The sequence below is a fragment of the Takifugu rubripes genome, chromosome 2 (assembly GCF_901000725.2).
Source record: "Takifugu rubripes chromosome 2, fTakRub1.2, whole genome shotgun sequence".
Lineage (NCBI taxonomy): Eukaryota > Metazoa > Chordata > Actinopteri > Tetraodontiformes > Tetraodontidae > Takifugu > Takifugu rubripes.
Genome location: NC_042286.1, coordinates 12,176,615 through 12,204,503, shown reverse-complemented (window position 1 = coordinate 12,204,503; position 27,889 = coordinate 12,176,615). Strand labels below are relative to the sequence as shown.

Genomic DNA, 27,889 nt, shown 5'->3' with positions numbered 1-27,889 from the left:
ATCGCGAGCGTTTACCCGAGCCTGTCTAGGTGCAGCATATTGCCTTTAAGGTTGCACGTTTATCATTCTTTGGGGGCGTTGCGTTCAGTTTGGTGGGCACGGGGTCGGTCCTTTGCGGTATTTCTATCTTGTGTTTGTGTGTGAGATTGTGCGTGTGGGTGTGGGTGCGGCGAGGCCCGGCCCGGTCCAACTGTACTATTCAGTTGATCTGCATTCCAAGTTGTACATGCTAGTCTTTACATTTTGTTTTTCCAATAAAATACCATGAAGTAACATTTTGTCCGGGCTTTATTTTCGGGGCTGCGTCGGGGAGCCGAGCTGAAGATGATTCGGGTTATCCGAGGGTCAACGCGGGGACATCTTCTGTCTGCGGACGATGCGTTGCTAGGCAACACAGCCGGCCGTCGGGTGGGTGGAATGGGAAAAGCGCGAGTTGAAAAACTGGGAGCTCGAGGACGGTAATCTGTATTTGTGTGTGTGTGTGGGGGGGGGGGGGGGTGAAACAAGAACTGCTAAAATAGAAGAAAATAAAACGATCTTAAATCTACGTCACGGCTCTGAAGGACATAAAGGGAACGATGGAGAAATGAAGGTGTTGTGTACGTATAAGTGAGGCGTCCAGCCTGGTCCCGCCTGGGTGTCAGCTGGACATCCAATAGTTCCGATTCAGTAGATCATCGCTGAGATCCTGGTTCTTCCATTAAAAAATGGACTTTTTTTTATGCACGTGGAACCAAACGCTTCTTGAGCCGTCGATTGAACGGACCGATCGGACCTGACCCCAGCGGGAGATCCCTTGGTCCAGTCCGTGACCTTTACAGCAGGATGAGGAGGGGGGGGGTGAGGCTGTAAATGATACCTGGGAACACAGCAGGGTCGCTGGGGGGGGGGGGGGGTGTCGGGGGGGGCGTCAGCTTGAGACCGACCCAAAGAGTCCCGACAGTTGAGGACAGATTCTGTCGGCGCCGTAATCCCCCCATAAAATCCAGACAAAGGAGTGAACACCTATGTACTGACAGACACACACCTGAGCCTGTAACACACACCACCTGCTGAGGTCACAGCCAGACAGATACCCCCCCCCCCACCACACACACAGATACCACAGACACACACACACACACAGATACCCCCCCCCCACCACACACACAGATACCACCCCCACACACAGATACCACCCCCCCCCCACCACACACACACACACAGATACCACCCCCCCCACCACACACACACACAGACACACACACTCTGGGGTATCCGTGTTCAGTGATGATACAACAAAATACTCCACGTTTTGGCTACTTTTATTGTCAGTTTTCCGCCCAATTTGTTGCCATTCACGCGTAAACGTCTTAATTCCTCAACAGCTTCTCAGTAACGTCACACTCCAAAAAAAACAGGATATCGTTAACTGTCTACAGGAGTAACAATACGCTTGGAACCATCAAATTTACAACAATACAGCTCTGAACGTCAAAAACCAAAGGGGACTGTTGGCACATCGGAGTGTAAAAGAATCGGATTCAGTCTTTCGTACGTTAACGTAACATTTTAACAGCTGCTAACGAAAAGAAACACATCAGTGTGGGAACAGAGTTTGAAGTTTTGCATCCAGAATCAGATAAACTGTGTGTAGCTGGGCTTAGCTTAGCATACAGGCCAGACAAGAGGATACTGTCATTTTTTTATTTTTTTTTTGGGGGGGGGGGTTGTATTAATTACACCATCTTAAAAGTGACTAACAATGTTGATTCAATATAATCATAGAGCCGTTAGCTCAGGGTGGGGCAGCTTGTCAGTCCAGCTTTACTTTCTTTACTTTAACTGTTTTACATTTAAATGACTTTTTTTACAAACCGTTTTTCCCTTCAACTGCAAAGCTAAAGGGAATATTTTCTGAATACTGATTGAAAGGGAAGCAAACATATAACCAGTGTCACCTGGTCATTTTAACGTTTGCTTAAATGCTGCCCAAGATCGTTTAAACCAACAGCGGCGAGGAGACCTGGCGGCGGCGCTCAGATCTCGAGGATCTACATGTTTGACAGCTTGAGCCCCCTAATCCAGGGGTGTCGGGACCCGGTCCCTGAGGACCGCGATCCAGCCGTGTTTTCTCCTCCCACGGCTTCCGCGGGGGGGGCAGCTCGTCCACCCGGTGGGTCAGAAAACCCGGTGTGAGCTCGGCCCTGGAGGACCGGGTTCTAACGCCGCGTGCTGAGGCGCCGGCCTGATCAGCTCTAGAAAATGTAAACAAAATGTTTTGGGCTACTGAACAACTAGAACCATCAACACCCGTATTTACATATTTAAACGACGATCACACGCGTGTATGGTTACAGCCGGACACACAAATATGTACAGTCGCTGCCTCGCACACTCGTGCGAAGACACGCAAAGTGCAGAACAACGTGGACGCGAACAAGCGGTCACACACACACACACACACACGAGCAGGGAGGTCACGGCCACACAACGGCATCGTGGGTAGGAGCGTCCGCGGTGTGTGTGTGAGGTTCGTGTGGCATGCAGACATGCTGTGTGTGTATCGGGAAGTGTGTGCAGCTCGTTTGTGTCACGCCGCTGCGTTTCATAGCGCTCGGGGGATGATGGTGAAGGGCAGGATGGGGCTGCTGGCCTCCAGCTCCAGGGCCGTGATGAAACACTCGGTGGCTGCCGCGGTGTTTCCCTGAGCCTGCAGAACCTCACCCAGGCTGTTCCACACGTCGTGGGCCGTGCTGAGGAAAACGAGAGGACAAATGCGTTTGTCACACACATCCTTGCACTACTACCTTTGTGAGGACTTTTATAAACCTACGACATTCCCATAACCATCCTAACTAACCCACTAACTCTGACTGCAACCTTAAAACATCAAACTCTCCTTTGAAGTTGGTGCCAGAATGTCCTCACTTTGCTAGCAGAATGAGTATTTTGGACCTCGGAACACACATACACACACACACACACCTACCTGTTGACCTGCACAGCATCTCTCAGCACCTTTTCAGACAGACTGTAGCGCTGCAGCTGGTGCAGGATCAAACCCTGCGGGATTTAAACGGAGACGAGCGGGTCAAAAATCACATTTCCGGCTCATAAATATGAACCAGCCGCTTCACAGTGGCAACTTTTGCGTGACGTGACGATGGGATTACTGCTTAAGAGCGACGCCACATGTGATGCGGCCGGTAAACGGAGCGGCTCCCGCGTAGCCTGGAGGCCACCCCAGTCTCGCCCTGGACCCGCGGGCGTCGCTGGGGATCTCGGCCAATGAAAAAGCAGCATTTAACGTCTGAATTCGGCTGTTTACCGAGATGTATCTCAGGTCTGTAAACGTAAAAACTAATTACACCGTTAAAGTTCAAATTCATTTTATCGCAGAGTGAATCATTTATCGGTTAGGCGGCCAAAGGAATCCATAACAAGCTACGTTAATGCGATTAAAGGAGAGATACTTTTTAAACACCATTAGCTCTTTACACTCGCTGCCCTCCGTTTTCTACAGAGCGATGTCAATTTGCACGACAAACATCCTTCATCTTAACAGCGGCTATAAACCCGTTTTATTAAGCTCGTATTTCAGATGCAGCGACGCGGTGGAAATGTACTGGAGAGAGAAGCAGCACAGGAGAAGCTCTCAGAGGGGCGTTCAGAGAGCAACAAGGGGAACCTGTTCTCCCAGCACAACCCCCCCCCCCCCCCCCCCCCCCACCTCCACATAAACAAGCCCCCGTAGACAGGACGTGTGGGGTCTTTTAAAGGACATTCCTCTATGTCTCCTTTCCTTACACGCAGAGCGGCGTGCAGATGCAGATCCGAGCACGTTTGCTGTATGTAGAATTTGGACGGTGGGACAGCGAAAAGGGTCGTCTCCATGACGACAAGCTCCGGGCGGGCCCTTACCAGTCTCTGCATGCTCTTGACATGCGTCGGGTTGATTGACAGCGCCTCTTCATACCAGCGCTTGGCCTCGTCCATGTTGCCCCTCAGCTCGGCTATCTGGCCTCTCATGTACAAGACATTATGGGATGTGGGGAAGAGATTGGAGGCTTCTTGCGTGCATGCCGCGGCCTCGGCGGGCTTCGACATGCTGATGTAGACCTCGGCTGTCAGAAGAAAAGGCGGCAGGGATTATTGATGAGAAGCTTCCAGCCTGCTGAATTTTAGAAGGATTGAGCTCAAGAACATGATTTGTTCTATTTGCAGGATAGATTCCATAAAAGGAAGCCAAATCTGTGGGAGAGAAGCGGTGGTGAGCAGAACGAGGGCCTCCTAAAGTGCCCTGCGTATCGCTGCGATGCAGCTAGAAGGATACAAACGAGCCGGGACAGATGGAGGAAACGAGTTTGGCCGGTTGGACCATCTGTCCTGCGGCCCAGTTATTAAATCAGCTTTGGAAGTGACCACGTCTGACAGGGCGCAGCTGGGGAGTCAAACACAAGCCGAAACCACCCTCGTCTCCGGGTGGGTCTCGGCGTGCGTTTGCTGCCTTCAGAATCCAGTGTGTGCACGTGTACGCACCTGCGTGCAGCCAGATCTGGGCCAAGGTCATCCAGGGGTGCAGGGGTCCCTGCTTGGGGGCGCTGCTCTGCAGAGACGACGCCACCTCGGACAGCGCCTGCTCCACCCGGCTGGCTGCGATAGACGTGGCGTGAACGGAGCCTGAGTGGACACGAGGACAGCGTTAAAGACGGCGGCGCCGTTGTTTCACAGCCACAGCGCGGCCGAACAACAGTTTTCACTGAGAAAAGAGGAACAGTGAAGACAGAAAGACGTTTCCTGTCTTCATGAGCATTTCAGTGGTTCACGCCAATCCACACGGCAACAGTGTCATCCCGGGTTAACCAGAGGGGCCGAACGTGGGACCGGCTACACTGAGCCTCGTCTCGCCTCAACGGCGGCTCGAAACGTTCAGAACCAGTCGAGCGGAAGAGGGAAATAACTCCCCTGAAAGTTATTTGGTGTCAGATTAAATGTCGTCAGTGCGGCTCCCACAACGAGAGTCTGGCTGTAGTCGCTGATCATAAACCCCTCTGGTTAAAGTCGAATGGACCCATGCGTGAGCACTCTGTGGTTTAGTCATCGACAGAAGAGCGTTCCGTCTGGTTGCATTTCAATTTCATCATTTCACCAAAAAAAGAGAACCGTGTCAGGGGTTGTACACGGCAGGAAGTGTCAGCTCTGCTCCTTTCTATAATTAACATGTTTATAAATGGTTAATGCTGCTGCTCGCGTGTGAACAATCCACGACATGACTCCCAAACTAACTTAAGGTTCTTCCTCATTCCCGTCACCAAATGTTGTAAAATCTCCTTTCGGGAACCAACAGTGACCACGTCTGGGTGAAACTTCTCACCAATAAGTCCACGTTTGACGGATGACTCGACACTAAAGACGCGCGCACGAGCTCCCGGGTTACAACAGCACATGTGAGGGCAGCTCCTCGTTGCCCTGGCGATGATACCCACAGTGCACCTCACACAAACTGATTAGTAACCCAAATGCAAAGCCCGAACGTTCAGAAAGATTAGAAACGTGGATAAAATTCACACGTGCTCAGTTAAAAGGAATACACAGACTCGCAGGTTATTCAGAGAAGCACTAGTCGGTGAGTTGGAGCTCCGCCCGAGCTGGACGAGCCTGCGCTTTGTTCTACGTGCACAGCCGTAAATAAAACGTACGCAATAGCGGTTGGAAATCTTGTGAGTCGAATTAACGAAGGCTTTTAAGCGCATCTTTTAATTACGGTGGGCTGGAGAGCTGCTGCCTGTCTCACACCAGCGTTCGCTGCGCTCAACATCACAGCCTCGTTTCACAGCTGATTTGTGCTACGAGCAGGAAGCTGCTTCTGCTTCTCCATGAAGAGAATAAAGAATTTAGGCATCGCTCTGCTTCATATGGCCCTTAATGGGCCACAGGAAAGCGGCCCGTTTCTGTCCCTGTATTCCTTTGAACAGCTTTTTTTTAATTTTCTGGGATATCAGAACCTCGTCAGGAAGAGCGTGAAAGCACGGGAAGAAAACTGGATGAAAAGAGGAGGGTGACGTGGTCGATGGACGGCTACTTACAAACAGAAAACATGTAGGGAAAACCATGAATGTTAGCGTCCTGAAGGCCGCCTTGGAAAAAAAAAAAGGGGAGGATGGGGGGAAAACAGAGATGTTGACTGTTAAATGACAGAAGAGAAGAGTCGGGATCAGAGGCAGAACAGTGCTGACGCCGCAGGAACACGGAGGAAGACCGGAAGTAAACTTTAGTCTCCGGGGAAAGAGCGATACGAGCCGCCGCCTTATAGAGCAGAACGAGGACGGTAAAAGTGCTGAACTTAAAACAAACAAAGCTTAGAGGATCAATTCTTTATCTGCTTTTAGAAATTTGCATGAGCTGAATTGTCAAAGTCGATTTGAAAACTGAGACGCTGCGGGGGCAAATGATTTGTCTGGGAATTTGCATGGCGGCACTGGCGCCTCGCTGAGCTGTTGAACCAGCTGCGGGACAAACACGTCTCAATCAGACGTGAACTGTCTGGTACGGGCGGGCGGGAGCAGGGGACCGGAAAGGTGTGAAAGTGAGACGAAACAAGACAAAACGGATGTTGCTGCAGCACCAGAAATGAGACCGCGAAGAAAAGGAAGGAACCAGGAGGGACAGTCCCCAACTACTCCGACTCAAAACTGTCCCAACGGAGAGTGAGCGCAGTTTGAATAGAGAGGTGCCACAGTGTCCTCAGACCTACAGACAAACACAAAAACAACCGCAGCAGCTCCGTCAAAATCCAGTGGGTCAAACATGCACCTGGAACTGGACTAGGAGGTCCACTGGTCCAAACGGTTAGTGAGCTGAGTTTCAAGTGCTTTCACTTGTTCATAAGAGAACAACATGCTACATTCCCACGTGGAAGCTACGGATAATTACTAGTGGATGAGAGCTGGCGGAGAGTGATGTGGGTGGAAAAGGACTGAGTCCTGGTCCTGGTGGGCGTGGGGGGAAGAGGAGTGGGACAGAGGAAGGAAGGGCTTATGGGTGGAGGGAGAGGCTGGAAAGTGAAGACAGGGGAGGAAGGGGAAGACAGGGGGGAGGACATCGGGGAGGAGAGCGGGGAGGAAAAGGTGGAAATGGTGGAGGGGGAGACGGGAGAGAGCTGTTCAGAACCCGAGCGAGAGGAGGAGGAACCTGAGACTAACACAGACAAGGAGGACAGAGACAAAAGAAATTAATTAAAGAATAAAGAAAATAATTGGAAATGTTCCTCTAAATTATGCAACATTCAAAATGGCTGGAATAAACCAAAAGGTAGATGAGAAAATCAAGGGGATAAATCAATAAAAACATTGGGGGGGTTCTTTAGTAGCTAAAGGAAATGAATCAATATTAAGCAGCAAAGAGCAAACGGTGCCCTTTCAATAACGCCGATTTATCTTTAGAAGTTCCACATTAAGAGCCATCTTAAGTGTGTGTGTGTGTGTGTGTGTGTGTGTGTGTGTGTGTGTGTGTGTGTGTGTGTGTGTGTGTGTGTGTGTGTGTGTGTGTACCAGTCTCAGGGTCACTGAAATCAGGCAGAGTCATGGCATTGAGCTGTCGTCTGTCTGTTATGGCTCTGTCCAGCAGACTGCTGCCACGCCCAGAGTCGCTGCCACACACACACAAAGGACAAATCCACATTAATCCCACTGGACTCAGGACAAAACAAACAAAAAAACCCATATTTCTACAAACGGGCAGTATCCAAGTGTCAAAGTCCATCATCGTATTTAGAAGCTCCGCCATTTTCATGTAGCGCATGCTAACATATGCTGATGTGTTTAACTATTTGCTGTCCTTTCAATAAGCATTATTGTTTGGTTAAAGCAGGCATGTCCAAACCCAGTCCTCGAGGACCACAATCCAGCCGGGTTTTCTATCCCACTGAATGCATTTTCAGCCTGGTTGGACAGAAAACCCGGCTGGATTGTGGTCCTCAAGGACTGGGTTCGGACATGCCTGGGTTAAAGGGACGTGACGTGTCTAAAGGTGAGTGTTTATGGCAGAAAGTCGATGGATACCTGGGGTTGGTAAGGTTGTAAAAGCTCTTCCAGATCTGCAGCATGTGTTTACAGGTGAGGAGAGCTTCCTCTGGTCCTCTGCACATGGACTCCAGCTTCACCTTCGTATAGAGCAGACTGCAGCGCAGGGCCCGCGTGTCAAAGGCGTGCCCGAATAAAGAGACCGCGGGCTTTAAATCAAACCTTTTCTTACTTGAAGTTCTCTGGGTACTCGGACAGAGCCATCTCTATGATGTTGAGAGCGTCGTGGTAGTGCTTCTGAGCAGAGAGCAGCAGAGCCAGCAGGTGGAGCGAGTGGACGTCGTCCCCTTGAAGCTGCAACGCCTGCCGGACGTAGCCCAAAGCCTCGGGGATCTACAGGGGTTCACCAGTCAGGACACAAAGCGACTCGACTGTAGCTCCTCATTCTACTCTTCTCTTTTTTTTTTTTTAAATGGATATAATGGTCATGATTTTGCCCCGTGAACTCTCAACATCGCTTTACCTGTCGGGACACGGCGAGCTGCAGCGCCAGGTAGAAGGCCGCTAAATGGTCAGTGGGCGAGAGACTCTGAGCTCTACACAGAAAAACAGAGGTTTCCCATGTGAAAAGAAGATTTAGATTGAAAAAGAGCTCTGCAGCTACAAGACAAGGACTTCATTCCATGATTTAGCTGAAAAGGTTCAGAAATCTGAAGATATTTTTAGCTTCAGGTAGAACCTTTTCTGTCAGCTTCAATAAGGCTGCAAGTGTGTATAAATAGTATCAGCATTACATATCAAACACTGGAAGGGTCACTCTAATGTGCTTTCTGGAATGAAAGAGGAAATGGGCGCACACGGGGAAAACCCATGGAAGAGCAAGGACGGCACGCTGGCGTCGCTCAGAAAAGTCCAGACCCTTCTCGCTATGAGGTGGCTGTAGATTCACCACACAGGCGGAATATCTTCATATTTCTCGTCAGGAAGGAGGAAATATGACACAATCTCAAAATTTTGTAATGTCTCCAATGTCACCACACAAATAAATGAGCAGTAAACCAGAAAATAAAGTGGATTAATAGGTTGATGCGCCACAAGCCGGAACTGAAACTCAGTGTTGCATGTGGCACAATGACTCGGAGGAGAATGTGGGTGTAAAAGAGAGAACAGAGACCTCTGGAAGGCTCCCAAAGCTTTCCTCTGGTACTCCTCCTGTGTGCTTCGAAGCGATGCTACAGAGATGCAGACAAACAGAGAGGTCGTGTCAGCTGCGCTATTAATAAAAGAGGTGTAGAAGTCAGAGGAGGCTCAAGGTAAAACCAGGTTTGGACAGCGCAGATCTGATTAGAACAGTCTTTTGGGTCATTTCTTAATTTGGCCTCACACTGTTAACAAAGGAACTGTATTCTGGTGGCAGATGCACCAACACCTACCATCAGTAGCCTTGAGACTGTAAACCAAGCCCACGGCCAAGTAGCCTTTGGCTCGGAATTCGGCCGCCTTCTCCCCCATGTCAATCACCATTTTTGCAAAGCTCTCGCCCTCGTCGAGCTGGATCAGAGCAGAAGGACGTAAAATGAGAAAGAAGTTCATAAACCAGAACGCCGAGGCCACGTTTCAATGAAGGGGCGGGACGATCCTCACCCAGTGCAAAGGTCCAACACAAAGCTTGACGGCCAGCAGCGGAATGGTCGGCTCGTCGGGCTTCAAACGGATGCACTCTTTCAGGACCTTGACAGCACGGGCAGATTTCCCAGCAGCCATTAACGACAGGGCGAGTTGGTACCATAAATGGAACTCTTCAAAGGCAAACTTCATGGCCCTCTCCAAACACTGAGGATGACCAGTAATAACAAAATGAGCCAGCGGGATACACACATCCCACAATGACTGCATAAAGGCAGCCGGTAACGAGGCCACGGACCTCGGAGAGCATCTCATACTGGCCTCTCCTGCCCAGAGCTATGGTCAGCAGGTCGTACACCACGGAGGCAGACTGCAAACTGATGATCCGGTCATTGTTGTGTTCAGGAATCCTGCTCAGGACAGCATCACGGTTGGCCTTTAAGACACCGATGCAGGTACGCCAAGGTCAGCAAAAAAGTGCTTTAAGATGAGGTACCAACAACGATGACTACATTTACCATGGACTCGCTGATGAGCAGCAACAGCAGCGCCTCCTCCGTGTTCTCCTGAGGACAGAACAGGCTGAGGGAGCGGAAAGGGTGGAAAGACGGGTGACGCCAGGCACTACTGCTTTCAGTGCGCAACAGTTGAATTTTGGGGACCGAGGCGGCCCTCTTCCCACTTTGTTCCCACTATGAGGAGTGGCAAACAAATAGGAAGACTTACTTTTCTCCCGAGTACACCCGTGGGCGCCGGCTGAGGCTGTAGTTCTTGCTGAGAACGTGTCCTTGCCGTGTAGGATCGTCCAACGGTGACACTGTGGGTGGGTCTTCCAGAGGAGACCAGTAACTCTGTTCGCACATTCCTCTGAGTAAGATCTCAGCAAGCTGTCTGGCTATGGTCTGCGCACACACACACACACGCACACATTTGGCAATTGTATAGGAGCCATCTGTTTATGTGGGTCTTGTTTTAATTACTATTTTACATAAAAATACTACATAATTACTGGATATGGCAAAACATGCTGTCTGTAAACAGAAATCCCAATCAAATCTGAGCAAATTATTTATTGGAGAACATTAGAGATGTTAAAAAGCAGCAACTTTTAATCTGTTATTTCTGCCTGATTCACTCATCTCTCCGCACTGACGCTGTGCTGCCACCACGCGGACAAACGCATCACTGCAGCTGCTGCACGAGTCGGTGATGACAGAAGGTAAAAGACAGGAACGAAAGAAATCGGTGTGTGTTTGTCCCGTTGGCGGCACACGCCTCGGCTATCAACTGATACACAGGTTCGCTCACCATGCGAAGGCTCTGAGTGGTTCTGCTTTCGACGGCACGAAGGATCTCCCTGAAACGGCCCACTCCCCTTGTCAGGTTGCTATGGCAACGGTGCGGAGAAACCACAAGACAAACACGGATGAAAAAAACAATCTGTGCGACATAATAATATCTCAATTACTGTATGATTTCGTTAAACTCGGCAAAGCCGGTGGAAAGAACCCAGACAGGGTCGGTTCTGGTTGATGATCCTTTAACTATTCCATGATTTCACACGACTATCAAGAAGAATGGATTTTTCTCCAGACAGATTCCCCCTTACCCGTTCTTAAAGTGGATGACGTGGGCTCTCTGCAGGCCCGTCTCCAGGAAATAGCCCAGTTCTATGTCCTGGGAGGTTGGGCCCGGCTTTGGGCTGCGGTTCTGAATACCTGCTGACAAGGCCTGCAAAAAGAACAGAAAGGTGTAAAGAAAGAACTGAACGGAAGAAGTACCGGTAAAGAATTTGACTTATCCGGAATGAATAAGTATTGAATTATTTAGCTTTATTTGAACTACATTAAAAACACAAATTATGTGGTGACACACGAAGTTTGTTTATGATCATTTCTGTTCCTTATTATTAGTCAATAAGTCCCAGGAGAAACCCTGGCTTAGTTTACCTAATTAACAAGTAAGAGAAATTCCTATTACGAACTGATGATGACGTTTCTGGATTACGAAACAGTAAATGCCAGTAAATCAAGCATTATTTTTGGAACTCTCACTGCTTTTTTTATTTGTACTTTCAGACGTTCTCCAGGGGGAAGCGGTATCTGAGGCAGTAGGCGTTTATGGGCTGTAACACATTAGTCGTACTTGCACACTGTCAGCAGCTTATTAATCACACACCCACAGGGATGGCACCGGACCCGAGAAGTCTGGGCTCTAACAAGATAATTGGTGATAGCTGGCGTCCGTTACTTTCACACCACAAAACTGGGAAGGGATGAGACACTTGTGAATTCGTACCTTCTCCGCCTCCTGCAGGTAAAGGAGAGCGATGTCCCCGGACTTTTCATAGCAGGTGATAATTTCCTGCTCTCTATCCGAGGTGCTCTTAACGGATGACGGAGAGCCAGTGTTCTTGTTCGACAGAGACGGAGAGGCAGCCGGAACCTTCTCGAGACACAGTCCTGAGGGGAGATGGTTTAGGATGACAGACCATAAAGAAATCACCAAGGTTCAAGCTTGCCCCTCCGTAGTGGTGTGGTGCTGCCACCGTGTGGACAAAACCGTAACTGCAACTGTCCCAGAGGACAGTGAGGACATCGGAGTTCAAGAAAAGGATGAATGGATGAGCTGTGCTTGTACCTTTAGTTGCATATGCCTCAGCTATCATGGACAACCGATAGACAGGCGCACCCACCAGCTGCATCTCATCCAGGCTGACTTTACCGTAGTGACCTGGCAACACATCAGCTTCCATTAATAAACTCACCAACATACAGTACATACACACTGCACATGTAGAGGTTCTAGTGATAGATCTGTATATCGCTTTTTGTCATCGGAGTACAAACGATACCGCCACCGCCTTATGCTCTCAAATCTGAGAGAAATGCGAAATAATAAATAAAAATAAACACTGACCAAAGAGAGTAAGGGTTACCTAAAGCATCTCTATATTCTCCCTCGACGTAGCACAGTTTGGCCATCAACAAGCTGGCCTCCTGGAGATAATCAGCCTGTCAGAGAGGAAACAACCTTTCAAAAGGCGATGCCGAATCAGAAACACCAAAATTCCCTCCGTTGCTTCGCGCCGACTTACCTTCAGGTTCCCTCTGTCCAGAGCAGCAGTCAGATGTTTCCTCACTTCCACCAGTTTGGGCCGGGGGCCCCTGGGACTGGCTCCCTGTTTGAGCGGGTTCTCCTTCAGGTATGTCTGAAGTTTGCACTCCCCCAGCAGCAGCTCGCCGAGGTCATCTGCACACACCAACATCTCCACACGTGAGTTTGTGTATCTGTTGCTTTGTGTGACGATTCGGCGTTAAAACATGTTGGCCGAACTCTTCCGCAAATGAATAACACTTGTTTTTAAAAGGTAAGGGTTTAAGATACACATTAGGCTGTTACGGATCAGTTAAGGAGGGAATGTGACCCCCCCACCCCCCTTTTAAATAAGCAGCAATCCTGATCCTGATCCCATTCATACAACAGATCACAAGGGCCTCAAATGCCGCATAAAATCCATAATCAGTGTTTGCTGAAACACAAATATAGTCATTTTTATATGCTTTTGACAATGTTTACATGTCCCCTGGATAAAAACCACTATAAAACTATAACCATGGGATCTCAGCCATCTATAACTGAGACATGAGTCAGAAGACTTTTTCATTTCATATTTTTATTCTATAATCAAGACATCTTATATTTTAGTGACTTAAATGATAATTAAACATGACTATTAGTTCAATCATAACTTTGCAGGTGATACAGGAAAGCTGCTTTTGCACACACCACATACAATATTAGTGGATTCCATTGCAACTATGACCTGTTGCCTCAATAGAGTCATCAATGATTTTAACTCAGATCTTGTATTCTGAGTCTCTGTGCTACCTTTTGAGGTTTGACAGTTGCATGTTAGAAGCTACAGTTAGAAGCTAAATCCTGCAATCACGCTCTTGGCCATAAAAGTTACAATGGGGTCTCCTGCACTGCAATATCGTAAATACAATGCAGTAATTTGGATACGTATGACTCGTGCAAAATATGCCAAGGTAATGTTTATGCGATAATAACACCAGGAGACTAAACAGTACCGGGTCTCGCTGTCAGGAAGTACCGAGGACTCGGCAGGGCGAAGGCCTAAAAGGTTAAATGAGCGAACAGGAGGGAACCCTGGACGTCTCCTACCGTTTGATATGAGCTTAGCCGACAACTGACGAACCAGTTCTGGTATCTTGTCCCACTGGCACTCAGAGCGACACCGCTCAATCTCGGTTTCAAGTCGTGAGCCAGACTTCCTCGCCGTCATCTTCGCTCGCCTCGACCAAAACACCGGAAGTAGTCACTCTCGTCGGCGTAACTTCTGGACCGTAGAAGAAAACCAAACTTCCGGAAGTACTTTCAAAATACAAGCTTATAATGATAATAATAGTACAGTAATAATACTAACATTGTTGATAATAATTCCTTTATGGATTGTTGTTGGTGGTACATACTCTGTAATTATCATTAGACGTTCAATATCTTGCGAGTACATGAAAGTAAGTACATACAAATGGAAATCAGTAATCACTGTCGGCATCAGCTTTGCAACCTTTCCCCGGCAGCATCATTCATCACATTATTTAGCTGTCGACATGCCATGCGGTGATAATGTGAGGAAATGGATATCAGAGCCTTTGGTGTGTGTGCTTTTATTGTGAAGAGAGGAAGTGGTGTTCCGGATGTGATGTGTTTACTTATTGGATTAGCGATACTCGTAGAGTTTTGGTGAAGGTTTGTGTAGTTAATTACTTACATTTAAAAGTTAAAAGAGTAGCATGACGCCTTGCTAGTGTTATAATATATCAGAGATTTAGAATTTTGGTTCTGAAAGATATTCACAGGAAGTATCGCAGAGGATAGGCAGGAAGAAGAAGAGTGGCTAAAGTTGCGGGGTCAAATCCGGCGATATTATTAGCTCATGTCGGCATCTGATTGGGATAAATAATGGAAACCAATAAGGTCGGTCCGTTTGATACCACTGTCTTCTTGTTTTATGATTGAAAATTTGAAAGTATCATGCTACATTAATAGTCCTTTACTTCCTTAGCAGAGAAGCTAACAAGTCAACAAACAAAAGTAGTTAAAGTAGAGTGTTAAGCCATCAGTATACAGTATATACAGTATACAGTATCACAGTATATGATACTACTACATCATTAGTTGTTGATTTTAAAGTTATGAATGTGGCTTGTGGATTCTAAGAGTCCATTTCTATTCCCTGTCTGTTAATAATAAACTCATTGTCTTTGCAAACAGATAGCTGAGGAGGCGATGGACTGTGACAGTGTGGAGATGGAGGAACATGACAGCAGGCAGCAGAAGACCAAGGTCCCCCGCAGGACCATTTACTTCGCCAGTGGAGAAACCATGGAGGAGTACAGCACAGATGAAGAGGAGGAAGAGGAAGACTTGACCAAGAAACAGGTCGCAACTGTAGATACGGTAGGGGAAATGTGCATTCCACCTGTGTGGACTGACACGTTACACACGTTCCCTGGTGTTTGTGCAGTAACACTCGATTGACTTTTGGTTCTTGTTATAAACGTCTCACTTTAACTTGCAGTCAAGACTGACTTGGGGTCCATATTTTCTGTTCCAAACGTGGCGAATGGCCACTGCCACCATATCAGGTAAAGTCACATGGGTTAAATATTCTATTATTCACTGCATTTCACTGTTCATTGAGCTTGTTTTTTTACATATAGTTCCAGTATTAAGTGTGTAAACGCTTAAGCATTTGCATGGTTTGCTTTTATTTAGTATGTGACTACCTGGGAGAGAGACTGGCCTCTCTATTTGGCATCACCACTCCTAAATACCAGTATGCCCTTGATGAGTACTACCATAGGAAGAAAGAGGTAAGAGGACACAGACCAGGTGCACATCCTTAAGCTTCCTTTCAGTCTTGTGTGTAAATACACACAGCCACACCTGTAAAGCCACTGGTGCCGCTTCAAGCACACACACACACACTCACAACCCTTCAGATAAACGGTACTAAATGTCAGTCACACCTCTACAGGAGGAGGAGGATGAGGAAGAAAACCGCCTGGCAGAGGCAGCGGAGCGGCGTTTTGAGGAGCAGCAGAGAGCAGAGCAGGATGCTCTTCGTCACGCCACCACTGAGCAGCCTGAAGCAGCTGGACACTCTTTTGTGAACCTTAGTTTTGAACCTGAGGCTCCACTCGGCCCTGCAGATGCCTGGAAAGAGCCCTCTGCCCCCCCACCCTCACATTCAACAGCAACAGGCGAAACACACTAACGACCACACGCTCGATCCATATTTTTCTACTTTTTATAAAAGGAATACAGGGGAATTTAAAGGGCTTTAAAATGCAGTTGATTTACTGGTGAATATAGGTGTTAAGTGTATCTTCAACATTTCGCATCCATTTAGAAAGTGAAACAAGTCGTCAGGGATATCACTCCTTTTTCCATGAAAAGCAGAAATATGTTTAATTTATAAACCCACTGATGCTTCTAATCGTTCACTTTCTCACTTGAACATATTATCTGCGAATTAATTCGTGATCAACAGGCATTTCATGTTTCACACAGGCGCGCTGCCTTTAATCGCTAATCCCAGAGCTAATTTATATTATTAGCAGATTCACAGGATCGAGCAAAGTGCAGTTATTTAAAAAGACATATCGACATACATGGAGCTCTCCTGCTGAAACTGAGCTTAAATGACCTTATTTTTAGCCATTTGATCAGCGTGATGTGGGGAAACGAGGGATTTATTAACATGTTGATTTTTATTAAATTAGAACAACTTTATTAATACTGTGTTGCTGTTTTCTATTATCTAATATGGTTAGTTCCATATTTGTTTGTTTTGATAACTAAATATTGAAATGTATGTTTAATTTATTAAATGACATGAGTTCATCTGTTATTTAGATCTGTGTCGTGTGACTGAAGTATTTCTACAATCTACAACGCTGATTTACACCAAACTCAGTCTTTTATGGTCTGTATTATTTTACACAAATCTCGGAAATGTACTAAAATACTCAGAATGGCTGACAAACATCTTTTTACAGAAATCTGACATTTCTGAGTTTCTCACCTGTTTATTTTTAGAAGCGTCTTTAGTTAAATATTAGACAGGTTAAATATTTACATATAACAGAAACCTGAAAACACCTTATTTACAAGAAAGGAAAATATTTACAAAGTGTAACATCTTATGATTCTCTTCCCTTCGACTTATGTCATCAAAAAGGAAGAAACCACCTTTTTAAACAAGCATCACTTTCAGCTGTCAATGAGGTCAGCGGCGCCGATGCTGTCGTTGTCGTTGGCAACCAGAACTTCTCTGTTCTCATAGGTCCAGAATCCGTTGAGGTCAATTAGGATGCTGGTGACGGTGTCGCCCTGGCAACTGTTCACCAAGTCCTGGAGGGTGATCTTGTAGGGGTCTTTGGGCTTTACCATGTCAAAAATCTCATCCTGAGGATCAAACATGGTCTTTAAACAACTAACAGAAGGACGAAACAACAACTTTGCCTCAATATCAGAATAAGAGGAGTGTGTGTTTGTGTGCGTGTCTACCTTGACATCCTGGAATGAAACAGGTTCCTGACCGTGGAGTTTGATCTGCTCTTGAATGGCCTGAAACACCAAGTCCCACAAACACAGTGAGTGTTCATGCATCATTCATGAGTGCGTGTCTAGTGCGTCTTCGTGTTTGTGCGTCTGGTACCCTGAAGAAATAGTTGAGGGAGAAGACGTTGAGGTATCCTTGCTCCTCTATGTCCAGAAGCTTGAAAATATACTGTAGTGCTGCTGGCTCCTTCCTGTTTTCCAATGCCAACACAAAGTCCAGGTAGGTTTTATAGTCCTGAGACACAAGAGGAAAATAAGCCTGAGCTTTTAAGATTGACATGGACACACGAGTGGAGGATTATAGCCGTGTTTCTGGTGATACGGCCGCCTTTAAACCACCCCACCGTACCATTTCACCATCGTAGGTGAGACACTCCTGAAACACCCTGTCCAAGAAGACCGTGGTGAGCGTTGCCGTGCCGTAACGTGAAAGCTCCTCTTTGCTCAACATGCCGTTGTGGTCCTTATCCAGATTGAGGTACTGACCTATAGAAGCAAAAACAACCTCAGACACCTTAATCACACGTCTCGCATCTTATGTGTGTGTTTAAATGTTAGATGGCTTTACAAATAAAAAGGTAAACTGCATCTTCCTGTTTTTAAGATACAAATTCAAACAGTTTGAGTGGATGCATGTGCCCCCGTATCTGATGGTAAACACACACACTGAGATCCAGGACCTCTAAACTATCTTTAAGAGTGTTTCACATCACAAGCGTTGGACACTGCTAGTTTCATACAGATATTCTCTCACCGTAGACTCTGAGAGCCGAGGGGGCAGAGAACCAGTTGGACTCCTGACTCTCTTTGGACAGCTCCTCATCTCTAAGCTGGGAATGATTGATTGAGGAAAAATTTAGAAGAAAGAAATTATCGTCGATCCATGTCACACGGATACAAAATAGCATTCAAAAGGAGAAGTTATTTAACTCATCACAATCTGGAAATTCCTCTTTATTAAATCTTAATGTTAAATCTTGATTTAATCTTGTAATGTTCCAGTAAAACTAGATGGACGCTACCTCCAACAAGTCATCAAGAAAGCTGCAGGCCAGAATATCCTGAATTTTAATCTTTCCTGAAAACAAAGATCATATAAAGGTGGATATTAGCTGTAAGAAAACAGGTGTTTTTGCTGGCATGTGTCTGCCTCCGGCTCACCTGTTCGCAGGGGGTCCAGGAAGAAAAAGAACTTTCGAACAGCTGTGCAGACATAGAAGGAGTAGAAGGATTTCTCCAGCCCGTCTAACTGAGGCAGAGTGGGGATCAGCTCAAGGATGTAATTCTCCAGATCCTACACAAGATTAAGGCCCTTTAAACATTCCAGCTTTTTTCAGTGCTTCCTGCAAAGAACTGGTTTCCTACGGGTTGTTGTGGTTTCGATCGAAATGCTTACCGACTCTCTGAGATAACCCTGTCCGGCCACGTCGTAGAGACTCAGACCTATCCGGGTCTGATGCAGCCATACTGGGAGGAAGAAGAGAAACCAGTGACATCCTGTGCCAAGTAACCAAGGGAAAGAGATATGAAGTTTAAGAAGATCATGTGACATTCCTGACCTTTCCTCATGACATAGTTGAAGAAATGCATGATGGAGATCCTCCCATAAGGGTCGTTGTTCAGCAACTTGGCATAGACTCTTGCCGTGAAGAAATTTCTAAAGTGGAATAAGCAATTTAAAGCTTTCACCCTGCTAATTACAGACAAGACTCAGTAGTTTCCTGCAGCTACCAAGCACAAAGAACATTCTGTTGCTTCTCTTGCACTAAATGCAATGAGAATTTACATTAGGTTATTCCTTCCGGTGAAAATATTGTTAAACTGTGGAGGGATTTTGATTAGGCAGAGATTTCTTTAGTACCAAAATACTATTTTCAGTCTGATGAAGTCTTTACCCTTCTGTTACTTACTTGCACTTGGGGCCAGCCTTGTCCCTCACTTGCAGGTAGGATTCGTAGCTGATCATCGCCTCCTCGCCACTCAAAGGTGGCACCTGGTGCTTATCGAGTAAAAACCACAAGCTCTAGAAAAGGTTGTTTAAAAAAAAAAAACGAAGGTAACTGGTTCTGCATGTATCATACCAAAAATAATTTGGGAACAAACTGGTTTGGTCAAAAACTGAAAAAGGCTCAAGTTTGATAAATTGGTTTAGATTAAGTGAAAGGAGACATTTTCAGAGTTCCAGAGGAGCCAGTAATGGCAACAGCAGATTTAGAGTCTTTAACCTGGAGTTCCTCATTATCCAGCAGTTCTCTGCTCTTCCTCTGGAGAAAGACAGCCCTGGATTCCTCTCGCAGCTTCTGAAGCAGCACTTCATCTTCTGCTGGTAGCTACAAATCATACAAACCATCATCAGCCGAGTTGGGTTTACATTTGTACATAATCATTGCGCAAAACATCATACTATCGTTGATAAACTTTCTAATCAAGAATGTAATGGACGAGGAAACACTTTTCAACAACTCTGCATTTTGCACAAATGTGCATTCGTCACAATTATCATCGTTTGTGGTTATAATACCTTGTAGTAAAATCTTGGGATGTTGCTAAAGGGCTTGTTGTTGCCGCCTCCTCCCTTCCACTCGGTGTAATATTTGGTGAAAAGCTCCGTTTCTTCCGCTTTTATTTCCTCCTCGCTCCTCGCATCTGAACAACCATGAGATCTTGGTGTTAGTATAACAAACACAAAATAAATCCTTATATAGTGCAATACTGTATTACAAATATACACAGATACACGGAAATGTCAATGTTGATTCAGCGAATAGCTAACACATACCGGTATGTCTAAGTAGCTAGCGTTTGAATTTGTTTACGGTGTCTCACCTTTATTACTGTTTGCTAATCTCCTTTTCAAAACATCCGACCATCGTGGTTGTTCCTCCTCAGACATAATTTCAATTCTAACTTTCAGTAAACTCCAGTAACTCCTGTAAAGAAGAGTTAAGCGTACACAAGCGCCGGCTATCAAGGAAATGAATTAAAAGGTCAATTTCCGGTTGATTTTCAAAGTAAAAAGATCATAAATGCGTTACACGTATGGCGTGGGTCAAGACAGGCTATAGAATTAAAATACAGTTATTCATATTCAGTGAAATATAATGGTTGATACCACATTCACGGTCTGTGTGTTTTAAAAACCCTATTTCAAAACCAAACTGCATGTGTCCTTTTGTATTTTTCAGGTCATCTTCACCAACTTGACGACGACATTAAAAAGAATTGTCGAGAGTTGATGACGTAATAAACATGAGACCGCAGTCATGCTGAAAACTAAAGTGAATATCAAGGGGACCTGGGTTTTCAAATGTTATTTATCTTTAAAGACATAATGTGCTTAACGTAAACATTTATTTTTTTAATTGGAGGGGGGGCGGAATTTGATTTGGGTTGATTGTTTTGGGGGCAAAAACTCTTAACGGTCTTTCACCAAACCTACCAGTAAGTTGCAATGAACAATACTGAACATTATATATCACAGATTATATCAGGCTTATAACTGGACTGTGTTTATATCGCTTTTACGCTCACGTTTGCCAAGTTTATGTGCTCAAACGTCGCCATGGTATCCGCATCTCTATTAAAAATTATAATTTGTCAGAAATCGTCGATGTCTTTCTTCCATCGAGGACTTTCAGCCCTTTTCCCCAGAAAGCCGTTTCTGTGCAAACCGTTGGTGCCGCATTCTTCCGTGCGTTTTCTGTGCACCAGAGACTCTAACTTCTCCAGTGGAAGATGGACAGACAGAAAGCATGATGGACGAACCAAAAACACCAACAGACACAAAGGACAGGAGTGGGACGATGCTGTGCATGGAGCGAGGATGAGGAACTCCTCTCCAAGATCTGTGTTTGCTGCTGGGACAGCGAAGAGGACAGCGGAGTGGCAGAGGAGGAACTCACCTCTGGCCCTTGGAGACAAAGAGGAACAGTGGGACCAGTCTGCAGACAGGTCAAGGAAAGCAGGTAGTCATCTGCTTTTGACTTTCTTGACATTTTGCGGCACCTATTAAAGCCGAAATGCGTTTTTGTTTTTTTTCCTAAGCTAAAATCTCAATGTTTCCCAGGGGAGATGCAGCCTCCTGACCGGCCGCTCTCTGTGGCTGAATGGAGGAACGTGAAAGAAAATCTTGGAAATTCCCAACGCTTTGAGATCCAGATGATGTGTGCAATGTTTACCTCCTGTACCCAGCTAGACGTTGCCAAGTAAGAGGGACAAGTGTGTGATGTCCATCGCTACTATGTCCGAAAGTATGGACAGTCATGTAAAAGGTCATTTGAATTGTGTGTTTCAGATCGCTACTCACTTTTGTTGCCATGGAGACGGGAACGCTCTCTTATGAGCTGCTTCTGAGGTACCTGGCAGTGTGTGTGAGCGGCGGACACGACGCCGAGGTGTCGGAAGTCTACGACATCATGCGAGGGAGTTTCGCCTCTCTGGACACTGGAGCTTCCACACTCTTCATCAAGTCCTTCAGCAGAACGGAAAGATGGCGAGAGGCTCTGCACATCCTGAGCGAGGTGAAGAGGGTGAGTACTGCTTGGGTTTAAGCGCAATCGTACCTGTGAAGCCGTTGGCGCGTGCGCTTACTGTTGCCTGTCCAGGTCTTAACGCCCTCGGCGCGTAACTACGGCGACATCATCGCCGGAGCGGTGGAACACGGCGACGCAGCGACGGGCTGGGCTCTGTACGAGGAATTAATTGGAAAAGGACTGTCCCCACACGAGGAGACCTGGGACGCTCTTTTTAAGAGGAGGTCAATATCTCAACCGGACGACCAGGACAAGCTGCTGCAGATTCTCCTCTACATGAGGGACAACCAGATCTACCCCGGCCACAGCCTCGCTAGCACCATCAAAACCTGGTTCGAAAGGTACCGGAGACTGGAAAGTGTGTCCCAGAGCACCTTGGTGAGCATAAACACACTGCACATTCTCACGTCTGTCTTTTCTCTCCTGTCTTTAGTCTCCCGGGGGAAACCTGGACAGGCAGTTGGACCAGAGCCACCACAAAGTAATTAGCATCGCTGCTGCCTGCAGTAAATCTTTGTGTTTTCATTCGCATTGGTGCAAAAGCAACAGTGCCTGTGGAGGACGCGTGTGGTTTGTGTGTCAGGGGCACGTGTGGCTGCTGTAAATCGGAGCTAGAATCCATCCAGCTGACTGCTGCAGAGTACCAGCAGCTGAAGGACCGAGTGATGACGGACATCCTTCAAGGACGAGACGTTTTCACCAAAACTACACCTAAGGTGCAGACACACACGCACACACACTCTCCTGTCTTTGGAAAGACTTGGCCTCTTACGCTAACGTCACAGCTAAATCCCCCACCCTTTAAATCTGTGATTTATGACTAATGTTTTCCTGCTCACAGGTTATTGATGATATCTGATCAGGCTGAAATGGCCATCAGTGTCGACCAATTTGATAAATGAAAAGTCCTTAAAGCTGAATATTAGAACGTTGATCATTTCAGGCGTTCAATCCTTTAACACGCAGAGTCCCGATAAAAATATGCTCATATCACACGTTACTAATCTCTGCGTAGTATTAAAGTTAACGTTCAGACAGGCTTCTCTAACTTCTGCTAGGTGGCGTCATTGATACACGTGCAAACTCGCGTCGTTAAATTGGACCTAAAACTATATTCAGATTCTTTCGGGGGGGGGTTTCTTATTTATTCATGAGTTTTGCACTTGCAGGCTGTTGTTTTTGATATTCGGGGGCGTTTGTGGGTCCAACTGTTGGGTTTATTGAGGGGATTTCCAGCGTGCGCATCGCCACCAGAATCTGGACCACAACCACCACGCACGCTCACAGAGACGGACCAGTCAAGACGCGCAGGCGTCCCCTTTAGAGACGGGACTGAGGACAATCGACAGGCAGACAAAAGCGGAGCGTCAGACACAGGCGGGGGGTGTCCAGCACCGTGATGAAGAGGAGCCGTGTTTGCATGTGGTGGACTTGGTGGGACATGAGGTCACACTGTACTTAACTTCCCTTTGAGAGGGTTTCAGCGGAAAGGCCCACGTCTGCTGCCGTTGTCACGTTTTTGATATCCTGGCATTTTCTTCGTTTAAGAAATAACAGAAGTTCTCAGGTTACAGTTGGGAGAAGACGTCTGGCCTCTGAGACACAGTCCACTCACGTACCATGTGTTTGTCTGACAACACAGCCACTATTCCGTCATTACAACACCCCCCCCCCCCCCCCCCCCCCCCCCCCCCGTCCTGTCCTGTAGCAAGGCAGCAGCTTTGAATGCCTCTCGGGGACAGTTGGGTTTTTTTTGCTAGGCTGTTCCTGATGAACCCATCCTGTACCATGATGAAGTGTCAAAATGTATTGTATCTTTGAGAACAACGGCCAGCCTGGGCTACGATGCTAGCGGGACCTTTTCTGGGTCGGCCCGTTTAAATCAGCAAATAATGAAAACATCAATCAAATGATAGGATTTTATATAATATATCACCCTTTAACATCAGTTCATGTTGTCGGGGTAACCAGGGTACAGTTTGTACCTGCTGATACATTTTTACTGTAAGGGTGTGCATGCTTCAGTGTGTGTGTGTGTGTGTGTGCGTGTGTGTGTGTCTGTGAGTGTGTGTGTGAGCAGTCATATTATCTACAGCGGCACAATGAGCTGGTTTCACATATCAGCTCTGGAAAGTCCCTGGACAATTATGCTGGACTTTCTCTCCATCTATCTCATCTTCCATCTGTTTGCTTTCTTTTTCTCTTCAGCCTTTATTTCAACAAGATTTTTATGTATTTACACACACACACACACACACACACACACCCCTCATACATCATTCAAAAAAGTTTCACCTACTTCTTACTGTTAATGGAACAAAATACATTCCTGTGTGTTTCCCCGCTGCTAAAGTTTTATTTTTAGGATATTTCGGCCTCAGTTAGATCAAAATTTTTTGCATTTGTTCTTTGACACAGTCAAAGTTCACATTCAGGGAAATTCACAACAGCCGCTTTCTGTGCTGCCGCTGATGTAAAAGTGAAACAGTTCACACACACCTCTCACACAGATTTAACCTCAGGCTACTCTGATGGTTCCGTGTCGTCGCTCAGAGACGGCTAACAGTCATTTAAAAATTGCTCATATTAATAAAAGCACATCTGCACATCCGAACCAACATCATTTGTTCATGGGATAATAAAGTAACGGTTACAGCCAGTTATCACTGTGGCAGCAGCCTTTTATTAGACTTTTGTCTTGTAAAAGAGCAAAAAGAATGTCCACTGATTTTGGTTTTTAGTCCGTCTCTGTCTGCTTTACGTCTGTCCAGGAGCTGGAGAGCTTCAGGTCGTTTGTAAAGAGGAAGCCGGCGTTCGATGTGGTGGTAGACGGACTCAACGTGGCAAACATCAACCAGGACAAAAGCAGGCAATCGAAGACGGTAGGGAAACGCGCGCCTGGACGAGGCCAGAAAACTGGAGGGGCCTCGCACATGCAGACACAGCTGCGTCTCTGGTGAAGCGGTTTTGGCCCCACGTGCGCGCCGGTCCGACCCAGGGGGTTTTCTGTCTGTTGCAGAATGAGTAATGCAGCAGCGCCGATGAGCAGAAAGTGTAGGAGGTGCTTTCAAAACCGGCCAACACCTGATTTTAATATCACCTCCTGTCTCGCCAGGGTGTCTGCACACTAAAATGTCAGCGTCTACGTTAGACAGTACACCCCCCTTCCCCCCATCCATGCTACAATCAATCATTTATGTCTGATAATCAAAGTTTATGCCGATAAAGTCGTCAAAAGTAACATAACACAGAGGACGTGACCAGGCCCTCCAACAAATGAAGGGTGTAAACGCGGAGGTGTTGTCCGCTGCAGTTGCTGGCGGTGGTCTCGGAGCTGCAGCACCAGGGCCTGACTGTTCTGGTGCTGGGGAGGAGACACATGCTGCAGCCCTCCAGGTCCTGGGTGAGACACGACATGAACCTGGTACAACAGAAGGCCCATTGCTTCTTTACTGAAAACATGTGAGCGTCTTTTCTGGAATTTACCCTCCTTAGAGGGGTGGTGGACTGGCCTTGCCTTGCTAGTTTGGTCGTCTTTGCCTTTCAGATCGGAGGACGACCCCTTCTTGCTCTACGCCACGCTGTTCTCCGGGAACCACTGTCGGTTTGTGAGCAGAGACCTGATGAGGGACCACAAGGCGTGCCTGACGGACGCAGCCACCCGGCGGCTCTTCTTCAAATGGCAGAGGGGCCACCAGATGGTGTTGGATGGATCCGTCTCCGCTGCCAGGGGGATCCGGTTCCTGGTGAGAAAGGGGGTCGAGAGGGGGTAGAAGCTTGGATATATCAATTAGTGATGTCCGGTCGGTGTTTTTCAGAGCGTTCCCAGTTATGACACCATTGTCCAGAGCTCAGAGGACGCCTGGCACATTCCCTACGATGACACGGAGGACAGGAGCACTTATGAAGTCCCGCAGCGGTGGCTCTGTCTCACCAAAAGAGGGGAAATGGCTGCACACTCGTAGCACAGGAGCCTTTAATTAAAACCTTCCATCACATGTAACTTCATGGTGTGAGCTCTGATTGATCTCTTGCTTCATTATCAAGTTGAAGTGCAGGCTCGTTTCCCCCGGATAGGAAAATCTTTCATTTGTTTTTTTTGTCCTCCGTCCGCAGCGGCGTTTATTTCTGTAATTGTAGAATTTGATGACCATCAGAAGAAGCTCACGTTTGCTGAGTAACGCTAACAAGCGGCGGCGGCCGGTCCTCTTTTGTGGTGTTGAGGAGGGACTGTGTTGTGTCCCCGTCTGCGTCATGTCTCCACCAGCTCTGCGGTCAGACCTGACGGCCGAGGGACTGGATGCGGCGTAAAGTTCTTCTTTTTTTGACTTTAATTCGACTTTGTCTCGGGCGGTTGGCTGCCCTGACTGTCCAGCATCTGTTCAAAATTACATAGGACGCTGGCGTTTGTTATGACTGGTGGGCTTCAAAGGGTGGAATGTTCAAAAGAATTCCTGTTGAAAAGTTATTTTAACCACCATCCCGGTGGACTTGTTTTATTCTGGTGCACCAGTGGTCTCACTTCGATTTCTCGGGCGTCATTAAAAGATGGAGAGTGGGCTTTTTTTTTTTAACTGCCTCACCATCGTTCCAGCCGAGTATTTTATAACAACGCTCAAAAAAACACACCGACCCAGTTTCCCAAATGCATGCCTGGACAGTAGGAAAAAAGGAATTAACTAGCAACAAATGTCACAAGTGGATTTGTGTCTGCTGCCAGCAGGTGGCGCTGTGAGAATATGTTGAATATTACACTACATTCATGTGTCGGAGAGCTCAAACATTCTGACCCTGATCCAACAATCAACGTTAAACTGAGCCGCTCGCCATCTAAAAAATGCCAAAATCGCACTTTCAATTCAAAATGGCCGATTTCCTGGCTGCAGGAGACGGGTTCAGGACGATACGCAGCCCCACCATCGCCCCACCTGGGGGGCTCCGTCAACCTGCATGTAAGGTGGCGCCGCTGAGCCTTTTTTTACACCCGTGACTCATTAAAGACATAATTTTTCACTGGGCCTGCACAATTTGGTGAGTTCTTGAGGCCCTCAAACAAACAGTAATGCTCAAGAACTACGTGCACATTTTTGGGCCCACGTGCGCTCCGCGGCAGCTTCGCTTACTGTAAGTGGAATCTGATCCTGATGCTCACCTGTCAGCTCAGAATGAGGAAATATGTGGGCTGCATGCTGCTGCTGGCTGTTACCTGGAATTTCACCTTGAAGCCTCTCTGGCAGCTGAGGGAGATGCCGCCAGAGTGGCATCTTTACCTCGCAGCTGCCAAAAACAGGATCATCAGAAACAATGGCAGCCATTATTGCACGTAGATGTGAACACCAGCACACGTTGAAGACCACTTTGTGTTCTGCATTGCAAAACCATACCAAAAATTCCCAGGGAATTCCTGCCAGTAACCCGTGCAATTTCTTCTATTTGTTTATGCTCTTCCCTTTCCTGTTTCTACATCTAAGACGGAGTCCCTGACCTTCTGTCCTACACAGCGACGCTCTTTTCCGATAAACGTTGCAAAGTCCAGCTCTCACGGTGATGGACAGTGTTCCAGCTGTGGCCCCTGGCTGCTGGGGGAATCGGCAGCACTGCGCAGGTGTCACGGTGGGAAAACTGTTCTCTTTAAACTCCGCCGCTCCGCTTTTTCAGCAGAAATTCCCTTCTATGGGGGAATGAGCAGCAGGAATGTTGCGAACAGCTGAGCGTTCTGTTCCTGGGAATTTCCTGTCCCTTCTTGGCTCCACCCTGACAAAACTTCCTCATTTAGAGGCCCCACTCTACACACACACACAGGCACAATCAGACTCTGGAATTCAGCCTGCTGCCACTTCCTTGTTTGGTGTCATACATTAAAATGGAAACAAAGGCTCTTATGCACAAATACACACGGTCCAAGTCATTTCAGATATAAATGCAGCCTTGTTTCACTGCTATTTTTTTTTTTATAGCTCTTAAGATTATTATGGAAGGGGATAAGAGGCCCTTGTTGAAGGGTTTGATTTTAAACTCACAACCGGAACGCTTCCTTTGACAGTCCCCTCAGGATTCTGACTGGAATATCAA

The 27,889-nt window shown here is 46.9% G+C and overlaps 4 protein-coding genes across 8 annotated transcripts; 2 read left to right on the top strand and 2 right to left on the bottom strand.

The window, feature by feature from the left end:
* Positions 1 to 1,286: 1,286 nt before the first annotated feature.
* ttc7b (tetratricopeptide repeat domain 7B) lies at positions 1,287 to 13,977 on the bottom strand. Of its 4 annotated transcripts, XM_029832677.1 has the most exons (23): positions 13,818 to 13,977; positions 12,727 to 12,881; positions 12,568 to 12,643; positions 12,270 to 12,362; positions 11,928 to 12,091; positions 11,239 to 11,360; positions 10,938 to 11,016; positions 10,356 to 10,531; positions 10,148 to 10,211; positions 9,928 to 10,065; positions 9,648 to 9,836; positions 9,437 to 9,554; positions 9,178 to 9,235; positions 8,527 to 8,599; positions 8,236 to 8,396; positions 8,043 to 8,159; positions 7,533 to 7,630; positions 6,916 to 7,179; positions 6,069 to 6,119; positions 4,522 to 4,662; positions 3,904 to 4,106; positions 2,972 to 3,045; positions 1,287 to 2,735 (listed from the first exon to the last, which is right to left on the bottom strand). In XM_029832677.1, exons 1-23 carry the CDS (start codon positions 13,936 to 13,938, stop codon positions 2,588 to 2,590), a joined length of 2,883 nt encoding a protein of 960 aa, XP_029688537.1. In that variant the 5' UTR covers positions 13,939 to 13,977; the 3' UTR covers positions 1,287 to 2,587. The 4 variants fall into 4 exon arrangements, with proteins under 4 accessions (XP_029688537.1, XP_029688538.1, XP_011615154.1 ...); XM_029832678.1 differs by lacking the exon at positions 6,069 to 6,119; XM_011616852.2 differs by lacking the exon at positions 6,916 to 7,179.
* Positions 13,978 to 14,341: 364 nt separating this feature from the next.
* fam177a1 (family with sequence similarity 177 member A1) lies at positions 14,342 to 16,576 on the top strand. Its single transcript, XM_003975976.3, has 5 exons — positions 14,342 to 14,633; positions 14,931 to 15,116; positions 15,238 to 15,304; positions 15,435 to 15,532; positions 15,697 to 16,576. Exons 1-5 carry the CDS (start codon positions 14,619 to 14,621, stop codon positions 15,934 to 15,936), a joined length of 606 nt encoding a protein of 201 aa, XP_003976025.2. The 5' UTR covers positions 14,342 to 14,618; the 3' UTR covers positions 15,937 to 16,576.
* A 142-nt stretch (positions 16,577 to 16,718) lies between these two features.
* ppp2r3c (protein phosphatase 2, regulatory subunit B'', gamma) lies at positions 16,719 to 20,296 on the bottom strand. The gene is made up of 13 exons (XM_003975977.3): positions 20,112 to 20,296; positions 19,807 to 19,931; positions 19,511 to 19,615; positions 19,196 to 19,308; positions 18,845 to 18,942; positions 18,682 to 18,752; positions 18,447 to 18,579; positions 18,308 to 18,363; positions 18,040 to 18,115; positions 17,635 to 17,771; positions 17,383 to 17,520; positions 17,232 to 17,291; positions 16,719 to 17,129 (listed from the first exon to the last, which is right to left on the bottom strand). Exons 1-13 carry the CDS (start codon positions 20,176 to 20,178, stop codon positions 16,935 to 16,937), a joined length of 1,374 nt encoding a protein of 457 aa, XP_003976026.1. The 5' UTR covers positions 20,179 to 20,296; the 3' UTR covers positions 16,719 to 16,934.
* A 215-nt stretch (positions 20,297 to 20,511) lies between these two features.
* Positions 20,512 to 25,820, top strand: prorp (protein only RNase P catalytic subunit). Of its 2 annotated transcripts, XM_011616854.2 has the most exons (11): positions 20,512 to 20,726; positions 20,997 to 21,250; positions 21,352 to 21,490; positions 21,580 to 21,814; positions 21,890 to 22,158; positions 22,251 to 22,298; positions 22,401 to 22,533; positions 24,589 to 24,699; positions 25,131 to 25,279; positions 25,365 to 25,563; positions 25,636 to 25,820. In XM_011616854.2, the coding sequence occupies exons 2-11, from the start codon at positions 21,109 to 21,111 to the stop codon at positions 25,780 to 25,782; spliced, it is 1,572 nt and encodes a 523-aa protein (XP_011615156.2). In that variant the 5' UTR covers positions 20,512 to 20,726; positions 20,997 to 21,108; the 3' UTR covers positions 25,783 to 25,820. The 2 variants fall into 2 exon arrangements, with proteins under 2 accessions (XP_011615156.2, XP_011615155.2); XM_011616853.2 differs by having other exon boundaries at positions 20,512 to 21,250.
* The last annotated feature ends 2,069 nt before the right edge of the window (positions 25,821 to 27,889 follow it).